At 41.3% G+C, this 18,387-nt stretch overlaps 1 protein-coding gene and 1 long non-coding RNA gene across 2 annotated transcripts in view; one reads left to right on the top strand and one right to left on the bottom strand.

The window, feature by feature from the left end:
- The window catches only part of LOC306766209, a 13,099-nt gene extending 1,821 nt beyond the window's left edge, over positions 1 to 11,278 (bottom strand). The window contains exons 1-2 of the long non-coding RNA XR_013771587.1: positions 11,210 to 11,278; positions 9,781 to 9,939 (exon numbers count right to left, since the gene is read on the bottom strand). This is a non-coding gene — a long non-coding RNA (uncharacterized lncRNA). The remainder of the gene's footprint in view (positions 1 to 9,780; positions 9,940 to 11,209) is intronic.
- The window catches only part of sucla2 (succinate-CoA ligase ADP-forming subunit beta), a 35,043-nt gene extending 17,009 nt beyond the window's left edge, over positions 1 to 18,034 (top strand). The window contains exons 6-11 of the mRNA XM_079253844.1: positions 2,975 to 3,113; positions 7,933 to 8,094; positions 9,401 to 9,543; positions 9,803 to 9,923; positions 14,790 to 14,878; positions 16,011 to 18,034. Of these exons, the coding sequence (XP_079109970.1) occupies positions 2,975 to 3,113; positions 7,933 to 8,094; positions 9,401 to 9,543; positions 9,803 to 9,923; positions 14,790 to 14,878; positions 16,011 to 16,085 (729 nt within the window). The 3' untranslated portion in view covers positions 16,086 to 18,034. The remainder of the gene's footprint in view (positions 1 to 2,974; positions 3,114 to 7,932; positions 8,095 to 9,400; positions 9,544 to 9,802; positions 9,924 to 14,789; positions 14,879 to 16,010) is intronic.
- Positions 18,035 to 18,387: the final 353 nt, after the last annotated feature.

The following is an 18,387-nucleotide window of genomic DNA, read 5'->3' as shown; positions in this document are numbered from 1 at the left end:
TTTAGTCAGAATCTTGATGTAATTGTGTATTTTCTTATTGTTTTTGATGAATTCCGTTCATTGCCTTCCTATTTTTAGATATTAAAGGTACAGTGTGAAAGAATTACTGACATCTAGTGGTAAAGAACGGCATAGCAATTATTTCAAATGGCTGACAAAAGACATGTATTTAGTGCCCAATATTCTTCAGCATGTTTTTATCTGTGTGTGAATCATCTGCTCTTGGTCCCTTTTTATTTTAAACTCAGTTTTAAAATAAATCCACCCTAAAATGCTTAATTTTAGCGTTTTAAAGTGGGATTTATGGTTAGTTTTACAGTAGAAAAGGGTTGAATCCTCCTTCTTGTGTGAATTACTCGTAAAACTATTATCATCTCTGTTAATCCATACATGCATTTTTTTCATGTTGTTCCTTTTTTACAACTCAACTTCATTAATAAAGTCCTTTTTAACAACCACAGTTAAAACAACTGTGTCATCAGCCAAACCAACCCGAGAGAATAAAACAGTTAAAAGGGAAATAAATAATACTATTATACTTTGGCTGGTACTGTTCAACAGTAACCAGTTTGCAGGTTAGTACAAGGTATGAAATCACAAATTTAATTTCTTGACCATTGCAGACAATAAACGATTAAATATGTTCTTATTTTTATTGGAAAATGAAGCGTGTCATTTTCAGAGCTGCCAAGTATTCATGCATGTTCACCAGTCGCTAACGTAAACACATCCTGACCTTTTCTGTCCCTGGGTTCGTCTTGAATCCTGCTTTTCTCACTTCTTTTCCTGCCTCTTCTCTCTGCTTTAACATGATCTTTATGAACAGAATGTCACAACAATCATAACAGAAAGCAAACCCACTCAGAAACTGTGAAAATAAAGCAGGAGGACATATCACATTTTCAGCTGAGGAGACACATTTTACTTCCAGTTAAATAAATCTGTTGATCTGTTTTTATTTGTAAACAATTGTCTACCTACAATATTTATCCTAAATTTACAAAATGTATATATTCATTCATAGAACCGGGTATAATGACTGTCAGTGTTGGCAACATTACTTATACTTATAGTTACTACTTGTTCCAAAAAGTAACTGAGTTAGTTACTGAATTACTCAGTAATAAAAGTAACTATTTGCCAGGGAAAGTAACTATTTGCGCTACTGTTTAAAAAAGAAAAAAAAGGAAATAAATTTATCGCTTGTGTCGAAGGATTTGGATTTTTCTGGACGGTACTTGTACACAACTTTCTATATTTACTGCACATCAGCAGGTTTATCCTGTACTTCAGGTATTTGTAATAAAAGTAAACAGTTAAACCAAACAAAGTGTGTTTACCTCTATAGCCACATAAATTAAACTCACAACACACAGGCTGCTGAAGTTGAACAGTTTAACATGTTTGACCTCAGTTAATCTGAAGTAGTGCTCATATCTCCACCTTGTAAATGCCAACTTTTCATCAGATTTCTCTGGACACACTGTTTCTGCTGCTTCTTCCAGTCTGTTCGGTGTGTGTAGCACGCGTGTCCTGGCTCTTAGCCAATCATAATTTGTGTTAACCCACCTGGTCTCCTCACTCGCTGTCAGTGTGTGCAGCCGGGGATGCAGATGCAGTTTATTGCATCAGTTCGTAGTAACACGCCACATTTAACCCATTTTACCAGTAGTGGTAATGGTGTTGCAACAATTAGAAATGTCATTAATTAGATTACTTCATCACTGGAAAAAAATAACACCATGTAAATATATAGAAATAACATAATCGCAACTATTTGAAATAATTTATTATACATTTCATTAAAACTAGAAGCAGTCAGGGTGCAGAGCTCTACCAAGCCATTGCCACTTTTTACACTGATTGTTGGAATTCTTTTAGAGTTAGTAGCTCTAATGGAAAAATTATCCCAGTTTTCCTATAATGAAAAATCCTTTTAAAAAGTCCTGGACCCAGGCAGTGATTTGGATCAAAATCTAATGACTGGTTCCTTATTCCATTTGTGAGATTACCTGAAAATTTCATCGTAATCCAGCCATAACTTTTTGAGTTGGGTTGCAAACAGACGGACAGACTCCTGTATTTGGTGCAGGTAAATATAACCAACCAAGCTCCCCCTGGTGTCATTCAATTCAATTCATATTCAATCTACTTTATTTATAAAGCACATTTTAAAAACAAATTCTCCAAAGTGTTGCACAGTCAAATATCATAAAATGAAATAAAATAAAATAAAAGCGTCAGCTAAATGACTGTAGAATTATGTCATTAAAATAGAACATATCTGCCTGGACTGATTGGGGTGGAAAATAATGGTGACAAATTAAATGTGCCTTTAAGCCGAACAGCTCCCTGCTGTAGATAAAGATGTATCAAAAGTGTTAAAGACTCCAAAACCAAAAACTCACACAGTAAAGATAAAATCTAAGATATAATGTTGATAGTGGGGTCTGCAGTTTTTTAAAGCTGGGGTAGGTAATGTTGGGAAGCTAGCATGATTTATAAGTGGCACCCTGTCTTGGCTCCTCCCCCTCTGGTTCTGCTCCTTGCATGATCCAAGGCTTTTTTATTCGCAGTTTTTTCTCTTTCTCGGCTGTTTAGCAGGAAGAGGTAAATAAACCGAGCCGGGTCGGGAAATCCTTCCTGCATTTTCTCAGCCATGTTCGCCTTCCGAGTTTCTTCTTCACTACTTTGTATTTTCATCCTAACACGCTGTTTATATGCAGGGTGTGGCTATCAGGTATGCGATTCAGGAGGGGGAAGAGGGGAGCTGGGAGAAGAAGCTTGCGAAATATAAGAAATGAAGAACTACATTTGGGTCCGAATGTTTTGACTGGTCTGAGTTTTTACAGAATGTATAGACTACTATCAGGATGAGGAACCACTTCACCCAGAGTAAAATAATGTCTCTGAGCAACATTACCTACCCTGGCTTGAAGAGTTGTGTTCAAGTGTTGAATGCTTCTTGTTGCAGGTCGCTCAGAAGATGGGCTTCCCAGCAGCGCTGGTGAACGAGGCAGCAGAGAACATGATCAAACTTTACAACCTCTTCATCAAGTATGACGCCTCCATGGTCGAAATCAACCCCATGGTGGAGGACTCTTCTGGCATTGGTACACAACACACACGTACACACACCTGCTCCCTCAGTGGTGCATTCCCAACCCATATAACTGAACCCTCGCTACCACCGCTAAATGTCTGGGAATCAGGTTTTGGTTGATCAAAAACAGCTTTAGATATGCAGCCTGACAGTGGTGGAAATCAGCTGTGTTCCCTGTAAACAGGCACGATTAAATGTGGGATAAAAAGGCATTGCAAAGAGAAGGGGACAAAATATTCCTCAAAGCAGCATCATGTAACTTCCATCCATGAAACTCAGTACCATAGACTGTATATAAAGAGATGGACGGAGCCTCTGTGACGTCACCCATAAGTTTCTAAGGAGATGAATTGAAGCTCGGTGGGCGGTTCATACCGTCGCCATGTTGGCAGCGTCATACGCGTCGTCTTGCCCGGAAAATATATATATATGGGCAAAAAGGTGGAGCTGAGATGGGAGCTGTGAGCGTCATGACGGATTGTTGACATCGAGCAAACTCCGAGCTTTCTGTAACTAAAAGCTAGCTGTGTTAACCCCGAGAAAACGGGAGCTAACCAGCTAACGGAGGTAAGCGGGCTAAAGCTAAGTCACGTTGTTAACTGGCTAAAAACCGCAGTTGTTCTTCTGACTTGAAGCCAGAGTTGGTACCTGTCAATCAAAAGGACACGCCCCTAAATATGCCGAGCTCGAAGATTAGATTACCTGTAAAGGGGCAAGTTAGAAAAAAATTCACTCGCCCCACAGTTGTCATGAAGGTAAACCTGACCTATTAAACTGAAAATGGATTTTTAAACCAGGCTGTAAACATGTTTATTTCTGATGTGAAGTTGGTCTTTTTAACATGGTAGTCTATGGAGACTCATTCTGTTTTGGAGCCCCTAGTGGATGAAGGGGGGACTGACGTTTAATGCACTTCCGCATCGGCTTCACTTTAAACCGTCGGAGGTTGCCGCTTGCTCTGTACTTCTGACTTGCATTGATGGCACGCTGACATTCCTGGAGCTGGTGTTGCCTTGCAGCATCGCAGGCCTGAGAAACCACCTTGTGACAGCACCGTTGCTTTTTCCGTCATTTCCGGGGCACCCAGCTACCGCATATGTTTACATTTTCAGGTTTTATCAGCTGCAGACTGTTAAAACATGTCCAAAGATTGCTGAAACCAAACATCCTTACCTTGATTTCCTCACCAGAGTCGTCAGGATGCAGCAAAAATAGGAATGAAGTTCATTAGTAGACGCATTGCCACCTATTGCCTTCATTCTCAGACGTCGGTGTTTACCTTGTGTCTGGTGTACGCTACGCTCGTCATGAATCTGAAAACTACTGATCAGTAATGTGTACTACATATTAATTCCTGTCAGTGCAGGTGTTTTTTTTAGATGATTGATGCTGTCCGACACATGCCTCCTCCTGCATTCAACTATTGTTTTTCAGCCAGCTAACCCCGCTGCTGCAGTCTCGCTCGTACCATTGTTCAGATGATGGAAGACCCAAATAGCTGAGGCACATTTATCATGAATTGCTGATCATTTTCGCGTCATTATGGAAGGTGTTCTGTTATTATCAACACCGTTCTGTTGCCCTGCGGTGACCAATAAAAAAAACCCAAAACAAACAAACCCCAAAACATTCACGTCAGGCTTGAATTCTCCTGCTGAGATGAGGACATTGTACGAATGTAAATGTATGTCCACATGTGTGTGCAGCCATCGGTAAAGGCCAGTGTTATTTTTGTCTCAGACTTATTAAAGCAAATGATGACTCTCCCACAGAGAAAAATGTGTCAGTCGATCAAAATGTGGAAATGATCAGAGGATTGATTTCTCTTTGAGACGTGTGTGTGTGTGTGTGTGTGTGTGTGTGTGTGTGTGTGTGTGTGTGTGTGTGTGTGTGTGTGTGTGTGTGCGCGTGTGTGTGTTGGTTGTTCTGTGAGTCAGAGTTAAATAGCTCTGCTTAATGTACAGTGATGAGCTCCTCACACAGGAATTGCAGTCCTTAAACACACTCGTATGAGCAGGGGTGCGCTGACCTTTGTGCTAAATGCCAAGTACGAGTGCAGTTAATGACTGTCACACTGGAAAGACCCAAAGCCGCGGTGCTCGTCGTGTTAGCCTGGTGAAAAGTTAAGTCGTTCACCTCCATTTTCATCGTTTCATGTTAAGAAACTAGAAGACTGAACATTAGTTTCCATCACAGCAGCTCAGAACTGCACGGCCTGAAGGTCAAGTTAGTTTTGACAATAAAAGGTAAACACAAAAAAAAGAAGCTAATTTGAGTAAAGCAGCGGCGATTCATGTTGTGACAGAACCAAAATCATCCCCTCCTGCTTATGCCATGGTTTTAAACAAACGTTAGATGTAAGATGAAGATCTTCATCCTTCCCCCTTTTAGGTGAAGAGTAGACATACTGCTTGTTTTAACACCCACCCATCCTTCCTCATGTAATCTTTTCCTCATTCTGCATAAAAAGGCTGCTGCCTCAGTCTGCCTGATATGTTTATGTCACATGCATGTTGTTCTTGTCTAATCTTACTGGTTGTACTGGAACAGTTTCATTGTGTCGGGATTCTGGCTTAACGACAAATAAAGCTGATTCTGGTTCTAAAAGAAAGAGGCAGTGGAAAAGGAGATGACTTTGCTCTTTAAAGGAGCAGAATAGTTTGGTGTTGTGCACTGCCTGTAGATCTAAACAAAGTGCGTCACAAGCCGCACCTCCCTCTACACCCCCCCCCAACTCGCCTTGTGTGCAAACGAATGTGCGAAGTGCAAACACTGGGAGAAACACCACTACTGCTTTAGGTAACATGTCAAAGAAACTTATAGGGGTGTAAGAAAACACTGGTATATCAAAATATTGCAATATTTTGAGTTCCAATATTATATCAATATCGATTTTATCAAACAACCGATTTTACTTATGAGGCAGATTTTCATTTATTCATCTTGTGCATAAAGATCAGTGTTTTTATTTTAGTCTCCAGTGAAACGTAGATCCTCTGTTTTTATTCAGTAAGTTTAAAGCATGTAGCAGCATTCAGTGTCGACTTCAAGTAAATAAAAATTGCAATATATTGTCTTGCTTGTATATCACAATATATCGTGTTGTTGGACCGTATCGTGATACTTATCGTATCGGCAGATTCTTACCAATACAAACCAGTAGTAACCTAAAACATTTCTGTTGTTACTTGTAGTAGAAGAGTTAGTAGTCTGTAGTCCTTTTTAGCTTTTACAGTTCTCTCCAGAAATATTTCACCCGGTTCTGTCCCTTTTCTTTATCCAACAACTTGTTCGACTACAAACGTTGTTTATTTAGAAGAGATGTCGGATCCTGGTGGTCCTCAGATGAAGGTTTTCTTCCATTTGCTGCCATTTGGCTTTGAAAATACCTGCTGCCATTGTTAGCTTGCTGCAGACTATTATTGGGTGGGAAAGCCGATGTCTGCAAGGAGAGGCGGCGATTCACATTAACGTATACCGAACGCACGGTCAGACCGACTGGTAAACACCAGGGATCTACACTGTGTGTGACGTCGTCCTGTAATTCTGATGAAATTACACTTCTACTTCTTCACACAGTCATTTCTGTTTAATCCTTTCAATCCAGAAATGACCAATTTCCACTTATTGTCCATTATCAAATCGATCTTTATTTAAAGACACCTTTTATACAAGGAAAATGTAACTCAAAGCGCCTTATATTAAAAGCAAACAAAAAGCAATATTACCTATCACATCCTCCTAAATGAAGAACCCATGAAACCCACATAAACACCACATAGCAAACACGTTAAATTATGTCTCAAGAGGTTCCAACCTCATTAACCGTGTCGCGAAACTAAAACACTGGAAAAGTAAAATATTAAGACTAAATAAAAATTTAAGAGAATAAAAACATAACGGGATGATATGTGTCTGCTAAGGTGTCATTTAGAGTGACTGTTGACTCTTCAACCTATAAAACCGGACTTGACAGTAAGCTGCCAGAAAAATGCTTCATATCCTTCACTTCAGAAAGATTTTTACACGTGTGAGTCCTCAGGTCACGATGCATGGCGGGAATTTTAACACGATATTTGTGACGCGAGTTTCATCTGCTGGGAAAAACTGCAGATTTTATCCTCATCTTATCAATACAGAAATGAAAAAAATACAAATTTTTACCAAATACAAATAAAGGAAAAGGTCTGAAATTGTTTACCACATCAAGTTTGCAAACTTTTAAAACATTAATTCATATGATAATTACAGAGAAGTGAAAATGATCATGTACCTTTTTATTAAGGTCAGTAAAACAGTTAAATGTTTTCCTGCAGGCTTGTTCTGTTTGAGGCTTCCAGCCGGAAACAAAAACTTCTTCTACTGTTGTCAGATTCATGTTTGTAATATCTGTTCCTCCTGTTGTCTCCATGCAGCACAGATTGGTGTGTAGCAGCCGATAGTTAGCCCTCAGCGGCTGCTCAGCTTCATATTTTTCCCTGCCATATCATATTTTTCCGCTTGTAAGCTTGTGAAATCATTCGGTCACATTTGAGAGGTTGGGATTAATTTCCATTCACAACAAACTAGCAGCGCATATTAAATCACATATTTTGAGAGAAAGTTGCTAAAGTTCTGCTTTGCTACAACTTAGATTTATTTGGAGGCGGAGTCTAAGATAATCTACATGACTGCTTGCAACCATTAATGCTTCAATATTTAAAATTTGATTGAGCCGTTTAGGTGGATTTAGCCTCCTCTGAGGTGAGGAAGGAACCCCTCACTGGGATAAAATATCCCTGCAGGGTGTCTCAGATTTAAAGTAAATCTTCGTATCCTTGTGTCACCAGTGATGTGCATGGACGCCAAGATCAACTTTGACTCCAACGCTGCATATCGCCAGAAGAAGGTGTTCGACATGCGGGACTGGACTCAGGAGGACCCCCGGGACCAGCAGGCTGCCAAGGCTGACCTCAACTATATTGGCCTGGATGGAACCATCGGCTGTCTGGGTCAGTGTCTGTCATCCAATCAGCTTCCTTTCTGTTTTTCCCCCTCGGTTGTTCGGTTATAGTTTTGTCCTGCACGATAACAGCATTTCTTTGGGTTTAGGTAACATTTGTAGTTCAGTCTTTGATGATCATAGTTACATTTCACACATCAACCTGCTGAAACTGGAGTTTTATTTAATATGTTTTATTTAGTATGTTTAATTTGAGCTGAAAGGGGGAAAAAAAAAATCCCTGAATCAGGTCTACTAGACTACGTGTGTTAAACTCCAGTTCTGGAGGGCTGTCCTCAGTTTCCTGCAGGTTTTTGTTGTCTCCGTGCTCCAACACACCTGATCAAAATTAATGAATGGGTTGACAAGATGTTGTTGGATCCATTTGATTTGAATCAGGTGTGTTGGTGCAGGGAAACAACAAAAACCTTCCAGATACTGCAGTTTGACTCCCCTGTACTAGACTGACTGAACTGACCAGTAGGCTTTATGGTGTGTTCAGACCTAACGGGTCACTAAACTGTGACTTTTGTGTCCAACGCCCAAAACACTCCTGCCGCTTGTCTGGAGCGAGCGGCAAACGGGGCGAAAAAGAGAGGTGGGAAAGGCAGAGCTTTCCTTCCAGTTAGTATGAATGATGGCGGTGCAGTAGAGAGAGCGGCGTGGTTTTATGTAATAAATAAAGCTAGAGAACGTCGTCGTAGGACAGTGATAGTTACTGTTAATGCAACAAGAGCTGCACTCAGCAGAGACCAAACTAACCCAAACTCAAACTCAAACTAACCCACCAAACAAAGCGTTACTAGGCAACGTATCCTGCTACGTTGCCAAATCAGTAACATTCAGCTTTTTAGCAAGGAAACTCTGATAGGGTCAGTTAGGGCCGTTAGGACAGCAAAGTTTCTGCAAGCAACCTGCAGCTCTTGTTTGTGGAGAGAACTGCAGCGTTGAGGATCATTATGACTTGTTTAGATGCATTTTCAGAAAGCCAGCGGCTGCTTCACGAGCCGCAAGTCCAGAGTCAGAGAGCCACATGCGATGAGGAACACTGTCGTAGGGCGTCTCGGCACCGTGTCTGGGTTCACCTCCATGAGCTGCGAGCTGATCACTCTGATTGGTTGACGCCCCGCGTCAAGCGGCCAAAGTTCAGATTTTCAATCTCTGGCGTTTCGCGCGTCAACCATGTAAAACTTTTCAAATTTGCGGCGCGTGACAAGGCGCCTGCTTGCCGCACCTCCGCATGGACTTTACATGTAAACATGACGCTCTTGAAGCTCAAAACGCGTTTGATCTGAACACACCGTTATTCTCTCCAGTAAACGGAGCGGGGCTCGCCATGGCTACCATGGACATCATCAAGCTCCACGGTGGCACGCCGGCTAACTTCCTGGATGTGGGAGGCGGAGCCACAGCTCATCAGGTGACTGAGGCGTTCAAACTCATCACTTCGGACAAGAAGGTAAGAACTCACCTGCTGCTACAGGAGCAGGTTATCAGCGTGGAAATGCATTTAGTTCCTGTGTTGCTGAACTTTACATGTTTTCAGATTTGTGTTTATCGAGTTACAGATGTGGGGAAAGTTAATGAGGAAAAGTTTAACTGGATTTTTTACTTTTCTTTATCTGTTGTTGGAGTAAAGCATCATTTTAGATGTTAATCTGCACACATCATGTTTTATTTAAAAAATAGACCAAACCTCATGTGTGTCTGTTGCTCAGGTTCAGGCCATCCTCGTCAACATCTTCGGAGGCATCATGAGGTGTGATGTCATCGCGCAGGGGATCATCATGGCTGTTCGAGACCTGGACCTCAAGATCCCCATCGTAGTACGGTTACAAGGTACAGCTCCGACACGCTGGCAAGGAAAAATAAAGTTGTTCTGAGTTGTTTAAACTTTGAAATTTCACTGTGGTAGCTAAAATCAGAGCGAGATGGGTGTGTTGGCGCAGCGTCTGCAGCCATGTGGGTGTTGTGTTGGATCGTCGTGGCAAAAAGGGATCTGAGCCTCAAGGCGAAGCTTTCCTTTTGCTAATCTACGTTCTAATCCTCATTTGTTGTCTTGAGGTTTGGGTAATTACTGAGTGGAGGAGGCTGGAAAGCAAAGCTGCCAAAACGAGTTTCCTCTGCAGCATGTCTGCTAAACTCTCAGAGATAAGGAGAGAAAATCCAACATGGTTTCAGCTCCGATGAAAGATTCCTACTGAAGATTTCCTGATAACGTCCAGCAGGTGGGAATAACTGATGATCTCAACCAGCCTGGGATTTCTTCAGGATTTCAGAGGAGGAAATAAAAAACTAGCTGCAAAACAGCCACATCATAAAAAGTATTTATATATATTTTACAGTTTCTCATGTAAAAAAACAACAAAACACAAACCAATAAGTTTTTTTTTTTTAATAGAACAGATTGATCTCCTTTTACCTCGGTGATGCGGTGCATCACTTCCTCCTTACTAGGGCTGTGACGATATGCTTTTGTCCCGATTCAATTCGATTCAGATTTTTTGGGCGCCGATTTGATTTAAATTGCGATTCTCACAATTTTTGCGACATTGCTAATTTTTGTAGATTATAAACAAAAAAAAATGTATAAAACTCTTTTTTGCTCGTCATTTTCCTTGATTTCAATTGGGAAAAACAACCCAGTAGCCAGAAAATCATTCTGCTGCTATAATGCCCAAGAAGACAAGTAAGAAGATCAATAAAAACAACAAAAATTACAACATTTTTTAATGGATTATTATTTATTTGGAAAAAAAAAAAAAAATTCGATCAGATCTTCTCTAAAAACACACAAACCGTGCAGACGCCGGCTCCATCCAGTGGTTGAACTGTTTCAAAATTTTCCTCTCTTTCCTGAATGGCGCTTTTTTTCCCTTTGAGTTGTGATCATAGCCTGCTGTATCTTCTTGTAAACAATATAAAGTGTCCAAAACCAACAGCAACATATGCTTTTGTATCACCGCCTCTTTTTGGCCCACAAAGGCAGAGCTCTTTGCTCTTTTTTGAGGATTCATTCTGAAGCGTTTTCGTTTGATTTGGACCAAAACGATCAGACAAATTAGATATAAAAGAAGCCTTAAACTGCACAGTTTCCCTGCCATCAGCCTCCCAGGTCTCCTTACCTTAACAGACGGGTTAGCAGGCGGCAGCGCTGAGAACCAGCTTGTGTCTGTTTCGTTTGATGCTTCCTACTTCAAAGCCTGCCTCTAGAGGAAGATGTGGATTATTGTTATACTGTGTGATATGCATACACACTTCTATGTGCTATATTTATCAGTAGAAGCCAACTGTTTTGGAGCGAGCCTGCTGGTCCTCTGCGCTTGCACATGGCCTTCCACAGAAGTCTGTCCCTCGCTGGTGAGAATTCCTCTGCCAGTTTTATTTCCTCATCTTTATTCATTCAGCATTGCAAAGACGGATATTTGCAGACGTGCAGAAATGGAGCATGCTTATATCTGGAGTCTAAATAGAGCTGACAGTTCTCAGTTTTCCTCAGGGGGAAATTCCTCCCCCCCTCCTGTTTTCTATTTTGAAATCAAAACAGCGTCACCTCATGTCATCTGGCGCTGAAACTCGCGCTTCTCTGCCAAGAGCCGAAGTATTCTTTGCACTTTTTAGTGTCGTTAAAACGGAATAGTGTGGTAATTTACGTTGATTAAGTAATTTAAGCTGATGAATTTCTGCAGTAGTGTGTGTAGTTTATGCCTTCCAGCCGTTTTGGTCACCAGGTCGTCCTGCCTGATGCGCCCGCCGTGTGGCGGGAAAGTCAAAGACGGAAGCAGGTGTACACCGGCACACTTACTGCTCTGTCTAGCCACTCATGATAGATGTGTCAAATCTTTTTTTTTCTCTTCTTTTTTCTTCTGGTTTCAGCAGAGAAACCCAGAAGTCCCTTTCCTACCCCTGCTGAGGGGCCCTGAGGCATTTCTAAGCCAGGAGGACATATATAATCCCTCCAGTGTTTACTGGGTTTCATCCCAGCTGGACATGCTCAGAAAAGCCTCCGAATGTTCAGACCAATGTGAAAGACACCCTGACTCCCAAATATTTCAAAAGACACTCAAGAATTTTACCATTAATTATAAAAAACTTGAATAAAACTACAGTTGCGATTTGCAAGTGTTTTAATTGAACGGTGTTTAGCGCTGATGGTAGCCACTTAGCGTTATTTTGGGTTTTGTATTTGCTGCAGAGGAAGGGAGAAAACAAAAAAAAAAAAACAACAAAAAAGCCTGTAGCACTTCATGTAAGGACCTGCGTCCAACTGGACAGTCCACTAGCATCTTCCTACGATGTCCTCTACTGTTTGATTTCATGCTTGTTTTGTTCTCACTCTCATAAAAGAAAAGAAAAGGATTTGGAACAACTTTCCGAAACCCTTCTCTCGCATTTTCTTTTGTAATTCATTGTAAAACTCTACATTTTGCTGTTTTTGTAATCTATACCGCACCATATTTACTGGAAATGAAGCCTTTACATCATATCCGGTGACACATAAATGCAAAAAAAGTTTTTGTATTACATATTTGCAACATCTCTATGGAGACATCTGAAAAACCACTTCATGAGAGCTCAAAAACTTTTTAATTTTTTATTGCTATGTTTAGTTTCTGTGCTATATTTGGGAAAATGGAAACACTGGGGATAAATTATACAACTTTATTTTATTTTTAGGAAATATTTTAAAACGTCTTTTCATGTTGAGTTTTCCTGAAATTAGACACACAAATTAAAGCTGGAGGAGGTAATGGAAGTGGCGCCCTGTCTTGGCTCCTCCCACTCTGGGTTTGCTCCTCGTCTGATCCGAGGCTTTTTTTCTTACCAAAGAGGTTGTGTTTTTACCGGGGTTTATCTGTTTCTGTTCAAGATAACTCAAAAAGTTAGGGATGGATTTTAATTGAATATCCACCCAGATCACGGTTTGGATCCAGTAATTTTTTTTAAAGGCCTTGGCAGAGGTTTGCGCTCTCCGAGTTCACAGCTTTTTTTCACCAACGATTTTCTCTTTCTTGGCTGTTTAGCAGGAGGAGGCAAATAAACCGAGCCGGGTCGGGAAATCCTTCCTGCATTTTCTCAGCCATGTTCGCCTTCCGAGTTTCTTCTTCACTACTTTGTATTTTCATCCTAACATGCTGTTTATATGCAGGGTGTGGCTATCAGGTATGCGCTGCTGGAGGGGGAGGAGGGGAGCCGGGAGAAGAAGCTACGAAATATAAGAAATGAAGAACTTTAATTCAGTCTGAATGTTTTGATAGGTCAGAGTTTTTTACATGTTTACAGTAAACTGAGGGGTCTAACTGTGTTTCTTATTGTTCATGATTACAACATGTACAGACTACTATCAGGACGAGGAACCACTTCACCCAGAGTAAAATAAAAAAGTCTCTTAGCAACATTACTTTCCCCAGCTTTAAGAGTTTACATGATGCACAAACTAACATTTCTATGCTTCTCCCTGCTGGTGCTTCTCATGCACAGTGTTAAGAAGTTAGATCTAAGCTACATGGGTGTGTAAGATTGGAGGAAATATTTTTTGGAGGTTTGGCAAAGTCTGACGGCTTTCCTGAGGAACGGTCGCTGAGGCCAGACTTCAGGTTCAGGTGACTTTATTTGCACCCGTAGGTAGATTTGTTATACGGCGATTTCAGGTTTATTGTCAACAAAGACAGTCAATAAAATAAACACATAAACAGACATTCTGACACTCCTAATGGCTCACAAAGTCAAAAATCTATAAATAGTTATATTAAAAGATAAAAATGATTTAAAATCCTAAAATTTATGAAGGCAGACTTCTGCAGATGGAACAAAACTGTTCCTATAGCAGTTTGTCCTGCAGCTCGGCACCTGGAACCTGCGTCCTGATGGGAGGAGGTGAAACTCCACCAATAAAGGACGGACTTATCGAAGCAGTCGCAGGTGGACGTCAGCAAGTTAAAGGAATGACGCGCGGTTTTGGTTCATCAAACAGCAAACATGCTGTTAGATTCTGGTCCAAGTCCAATGTTCTACTGATGTAGTTCTTTATGTGTGGTAGTTTTTGCTTTGATACAGTAATTAGCACTTCATTTCTTCTGTTTTTAATCTTTATTTACTTATGAAGAACTAAAAGCTTTGACTTAATGCCAAGCTAACGTTAGCAACGCAGCTATGACAGAGCTAATATGCTTTTATTACACTAACGTCAGTATTTCCATCGTTTACACTGGTGTTTAGCTGGAAAAGCCGGTGTAGTCATTTACACACACCAGGACTTCACAAGCCTGCCAACCACCACACACACACACACACACACGGCCATATCCTCACACTGGTTCAGACTGCGGCTCAATCACAGGGAAAAGGTTGACGATTCAACATCATTCATCGTCTTTTAGCATTTTTAAAGCGATTTATTCACAGAAGCTTCTTGTCGCCGTTGCTTTAGTGTCTTCCTGTCGTGCTTTTGCATTTATATTTCCTTTTCCAGACCTCGGTTCTCTGCTGGCACTATGAGCTGACTTCCCGCTCTGATTTAACCAATCTCACCAGTTCTCAGAACTTCTGGAACTTCTTGGAATTTGTCGACTATAAACGGAGAAGAGCTAAATTTAAAGCCTCGGGTCTCTTTGTGTTTTTGCAGACGACGTTGCCGTGGTGACGGCGGCTTCTCCGCATGCAGAAACTCGGCTGATAAAAGATCTGGTCTGTTTTTCTCTTCAGGCACGAGAGTGGACGATGCTAAAGCTCTGATTGCTGCCAGTCCACTCAAGATTCTCGCCTGTGACGACTTGGATGAAGCTGCAAAAATGGTACGCACGTTAACACACACACACACACACACACACACACACACACACGCACACACAGACAAGGAACTTAGACATCCACCTTGTCTTCATTAATCTGACTTGCTTACTTTAGGAGCACAGAGAACAAGGTGTGACGTGTGGCTGCCTGCAGGGCTGTGCAGTGTGTGTGTGGATGCAGCAGTGCAGTGTGTGAAATGTCAGCTCAGTTTTACAACATGAAGCAACAATCAGTGAAAAAAGCTGTAGATGCAGGAGGGGAGCAGGTGTTTCTGATGTTCCCATGAGTATCTTCAATAAAACTTGACCAATTAAAAGTTTCTTTAATGTTTTATTGGTATTTTACTTTACTTTGGTTGCTTCTAGAGCGCTGTTTGGGAGAAGTAGAAGCATTGCTGCAGCTGAGGCCGGTGTTCAATCCCACCTGGCTGTAGTGAGCAGGAGTCCTGATGAGGTGCAGGAATTAGACCGCTGCGTTATCATGGCAACATGCGGAGAATAGCAGAGGAGGTTCGTTGTGTTGAGGCGAGAGCTGCTTATATCTGAAAGTGGCGATAATAACAGAGGGCTTTGCACAGGTCAGCTGACAGGTAAACAAAGCAAGCGCTCTCGGCGGCACTCGCACTCGGATGAAAGGAAAGAAGACTTGCAGCTACAAGAAATCTGGAATATCTTAGAAAGAATATGTAAAAAGAGTTTCAATCTGGTGGAAAAATCTGAAAGAATATTGTGTGAAAAGTTCACAAATAAGAAAATAGGATCCATGATTTCCCCTGCAGTGTTTTTCTCTCACATCATGAGACAAATGTTCATATTTTTGGGATCAATTAAACGAGGAAAGAAATTGTTTTTTTTTTTTTTTTGTTTTTTTTTTTTTTTTTAAATAAAATAAATGAAATAATTCATGCATGTGATGGAGTACATCTCAGGTTTAATGTTGAACTAAAAAATGTCTTCTCTCTTCTGGAAATAAAAACTCAGGGAAGTTTTTTCCTCTTTTTTTCCCACCATGAAGGAGCTTCTTACTTCCAGTGTGGCTGTGGGAGGGTGGTTTGGGTTTGATGCTTTTGGGGGGGGTGGGGGGTGTTCCATGTTTTAGAAGACGACCAACTCTTCCCACTTTGTCTCTTCACAGGTTGTAAAGCTTTCTGAAATCGTCTCCTTGGCAAAAGAAGCTCAAGTGGACATCACCTTCCAGCTGCCCATCTAAGAGTTCCCACTCTTCCTCCTCCCTCCTCCCCAAACCAGTCACCCCACTGGGACACCTCCCCCTCACCGACAGTAGGACGGATCTCTCAACAACACACGTTTAGTCTCTTCTTCTGTGGCATGATGGCATGACTGAACAGTTTCCACATCGCATCTTATTTCCTGTTCAGGGATCTACTTCCTGTCTCGACCCGACACCTCCTCCCAGGTGGAAATACGACAGTGTTGTATTGTACGCACAAACCAGCCCCTCCCAACCTTTAATCTCCCCCCTTTTTATTGCTTCCACCCTGAGAGCTTGACTTGCGGTCAGTCAGTCTGTTTACTTCTACGTTTGTTGGGAAAATGTCCTCAAACCGGCTTCTTTCAAAGGAAAAATGAGAGAAAAGTCGCAGCAGCTGCAGCTTTTATTTTTGTTTAGTTTATTATTAAAACATCATTTCACACAGAAGAATCCATTTCAGTCGCGTCATTTCAGTGGAAGTCAGGAGCTAAAGAGGCTAGTTTAACTGTTACAAGGCTTCCTTCTATCAGGACGACGTCAGACCAGAGGAACAAGTCGTACACCTCACAGCGGGGTTTGTTGAAGCTCGCCTCGGCTGCTTTCTCTTTTACAACAATAAACAGCAACGTGGATTTAATAATGATCCTCAGACAGAAAGTGTTCCAGAGGAATAGCTCCCCCCTCCTTCCCTCCCTCCCCTCCCTCCCCTCCCCCCTGTGGGTTATTTCTATACCTCCTCCAGACAGAAGTGTTCATCAACCAGTTCATTACTCGTGTAGCAGCGCGTTGCTTCTTCCAGAGCTGGTGAAAGATGGCAGCCTTCAGGTTCACCGGAAGAGCTGTTTTCAGGCTATGTTGGGGGTTTTTTTTAGCGCTAGCCCCGACACCAGCAATCCCAGTTTGATGCTGGGATGAGCGTGCCTGTGGTGGAGCTCGTGTGGTCGCATTAAAAACCGGCAACGTCACAGCTGACGTTTTGATGTTTAAAATAACAATTCCTTCTTCCAGCGGAAGTTTTCGGGCAAGCAACACACACCGTTACTGAGATGCTGCTGCAGGGATTTATCGGTTCGCGTCGCGTTTCTTCCTTTCTTTATTTAAAAAAAAAAAAAAAAAAAAAAAAAGATGAGGAGGAATCGCTTCTTCTCAGCTGATGGTTCATAAAAAAACACAGCAGGACGATGCAAACGCTTTCTCCTCCTCTTATAGTCGGTCAGATCTCTTCTCTGCTGAAGTGAAGTTTTATTTAATTTAAATTGAGCTTCTTTTGTTTTTGCTGCTGTTAGGAGATAAAACCAGAAAGTCTGACGAAGTCACGTTGGCCTGAAAGTTTTTTCCTTCCTGAACGATTATTCGGACAAATGAATTGAATTATTTGAATATAAATATATAACAAGAACAGCTATTCCACTCTCTCATACAGCCGTTAAAATAGAAAAACAAACCCAGATGGAAACGTTTTAACAGCTGACTAATCCAGTCTGATCTCCCAATGTAAAAGCACTTTTTCCAGTTTACACCATCATACCCACAAACCTTCAGGTCAGAGTGGAAGGATGTCAGCATGGATACAAACAGAGGAGGAACTGCGGACATGTTGAGCGGTTTTCTTGTCTTGAAGGCGATGCAGATGTGCGTTTTGTTGACAACAGCTGTTCACTCTGCCATCACGCCACAGAACAGCAACCACTTTCTTTTCCCACTTTTTCTGCCTACATGTAAAGTCAGAGTCCTGTTAGGCTGCGTTCTCTCAGCCTGACTGTAAAATGGTTGTAGTTTCCCTCCTTTTGTCCTCCTGCAGCGCTCCGAACACAAGCAGACGTCGTGAGTTGTACTTCATTTATTTTATCTTGTAAATAACCAAACTGATGTTCTCGTTCTGTAAGATATTTATGATCCTCACAAAGAGTGCAAGAAAGAAAGAAAAATAAATGCAGGGAACACCAGCATTTCTCCGTGGTTTTTTTCTTTCTCTTATCTGGGACACGTCGCCTCCTTAGAGCTGGGAGCCTTCATGAGCGAATACCCACCGTGGAAAACCTAAAGCTTAAAACCTGTTGCTTTTGGACCAAAGACTTTATATTAAAAATGGACGGAGCCTCTTGGATACGTAGATAGAGGGATGGATAGACTTTAAGAACTCCAAAGGAAATTGTGAACACCAGCTACTCATGCATTCACAAAAACTTTCATACTTGAATAGATTATATAAAAATAAACATAGATATATAGTAACGAAGTAGAAGTACTTCACTACTGTACTTAAGTAGTAAAATGTTGTATCTCTACTCTATCAACG

Source organism: Telmatherina bonti (assembly GCF_933228915.1).
Source record: "Telmatherina bonti genome assembly, chromosome: 15".
Classification (NCBI taxonomy): domain Eukaryota; kingdom Metazoa; phylum Chordata; class Actinopteri; order Atheriniformes; family Telmatherinidae; genus Telmatherina; species Telmatherina bonti.
This window is presented reverse-complemented; position numbering and strand designations above follow the sequence as displayed.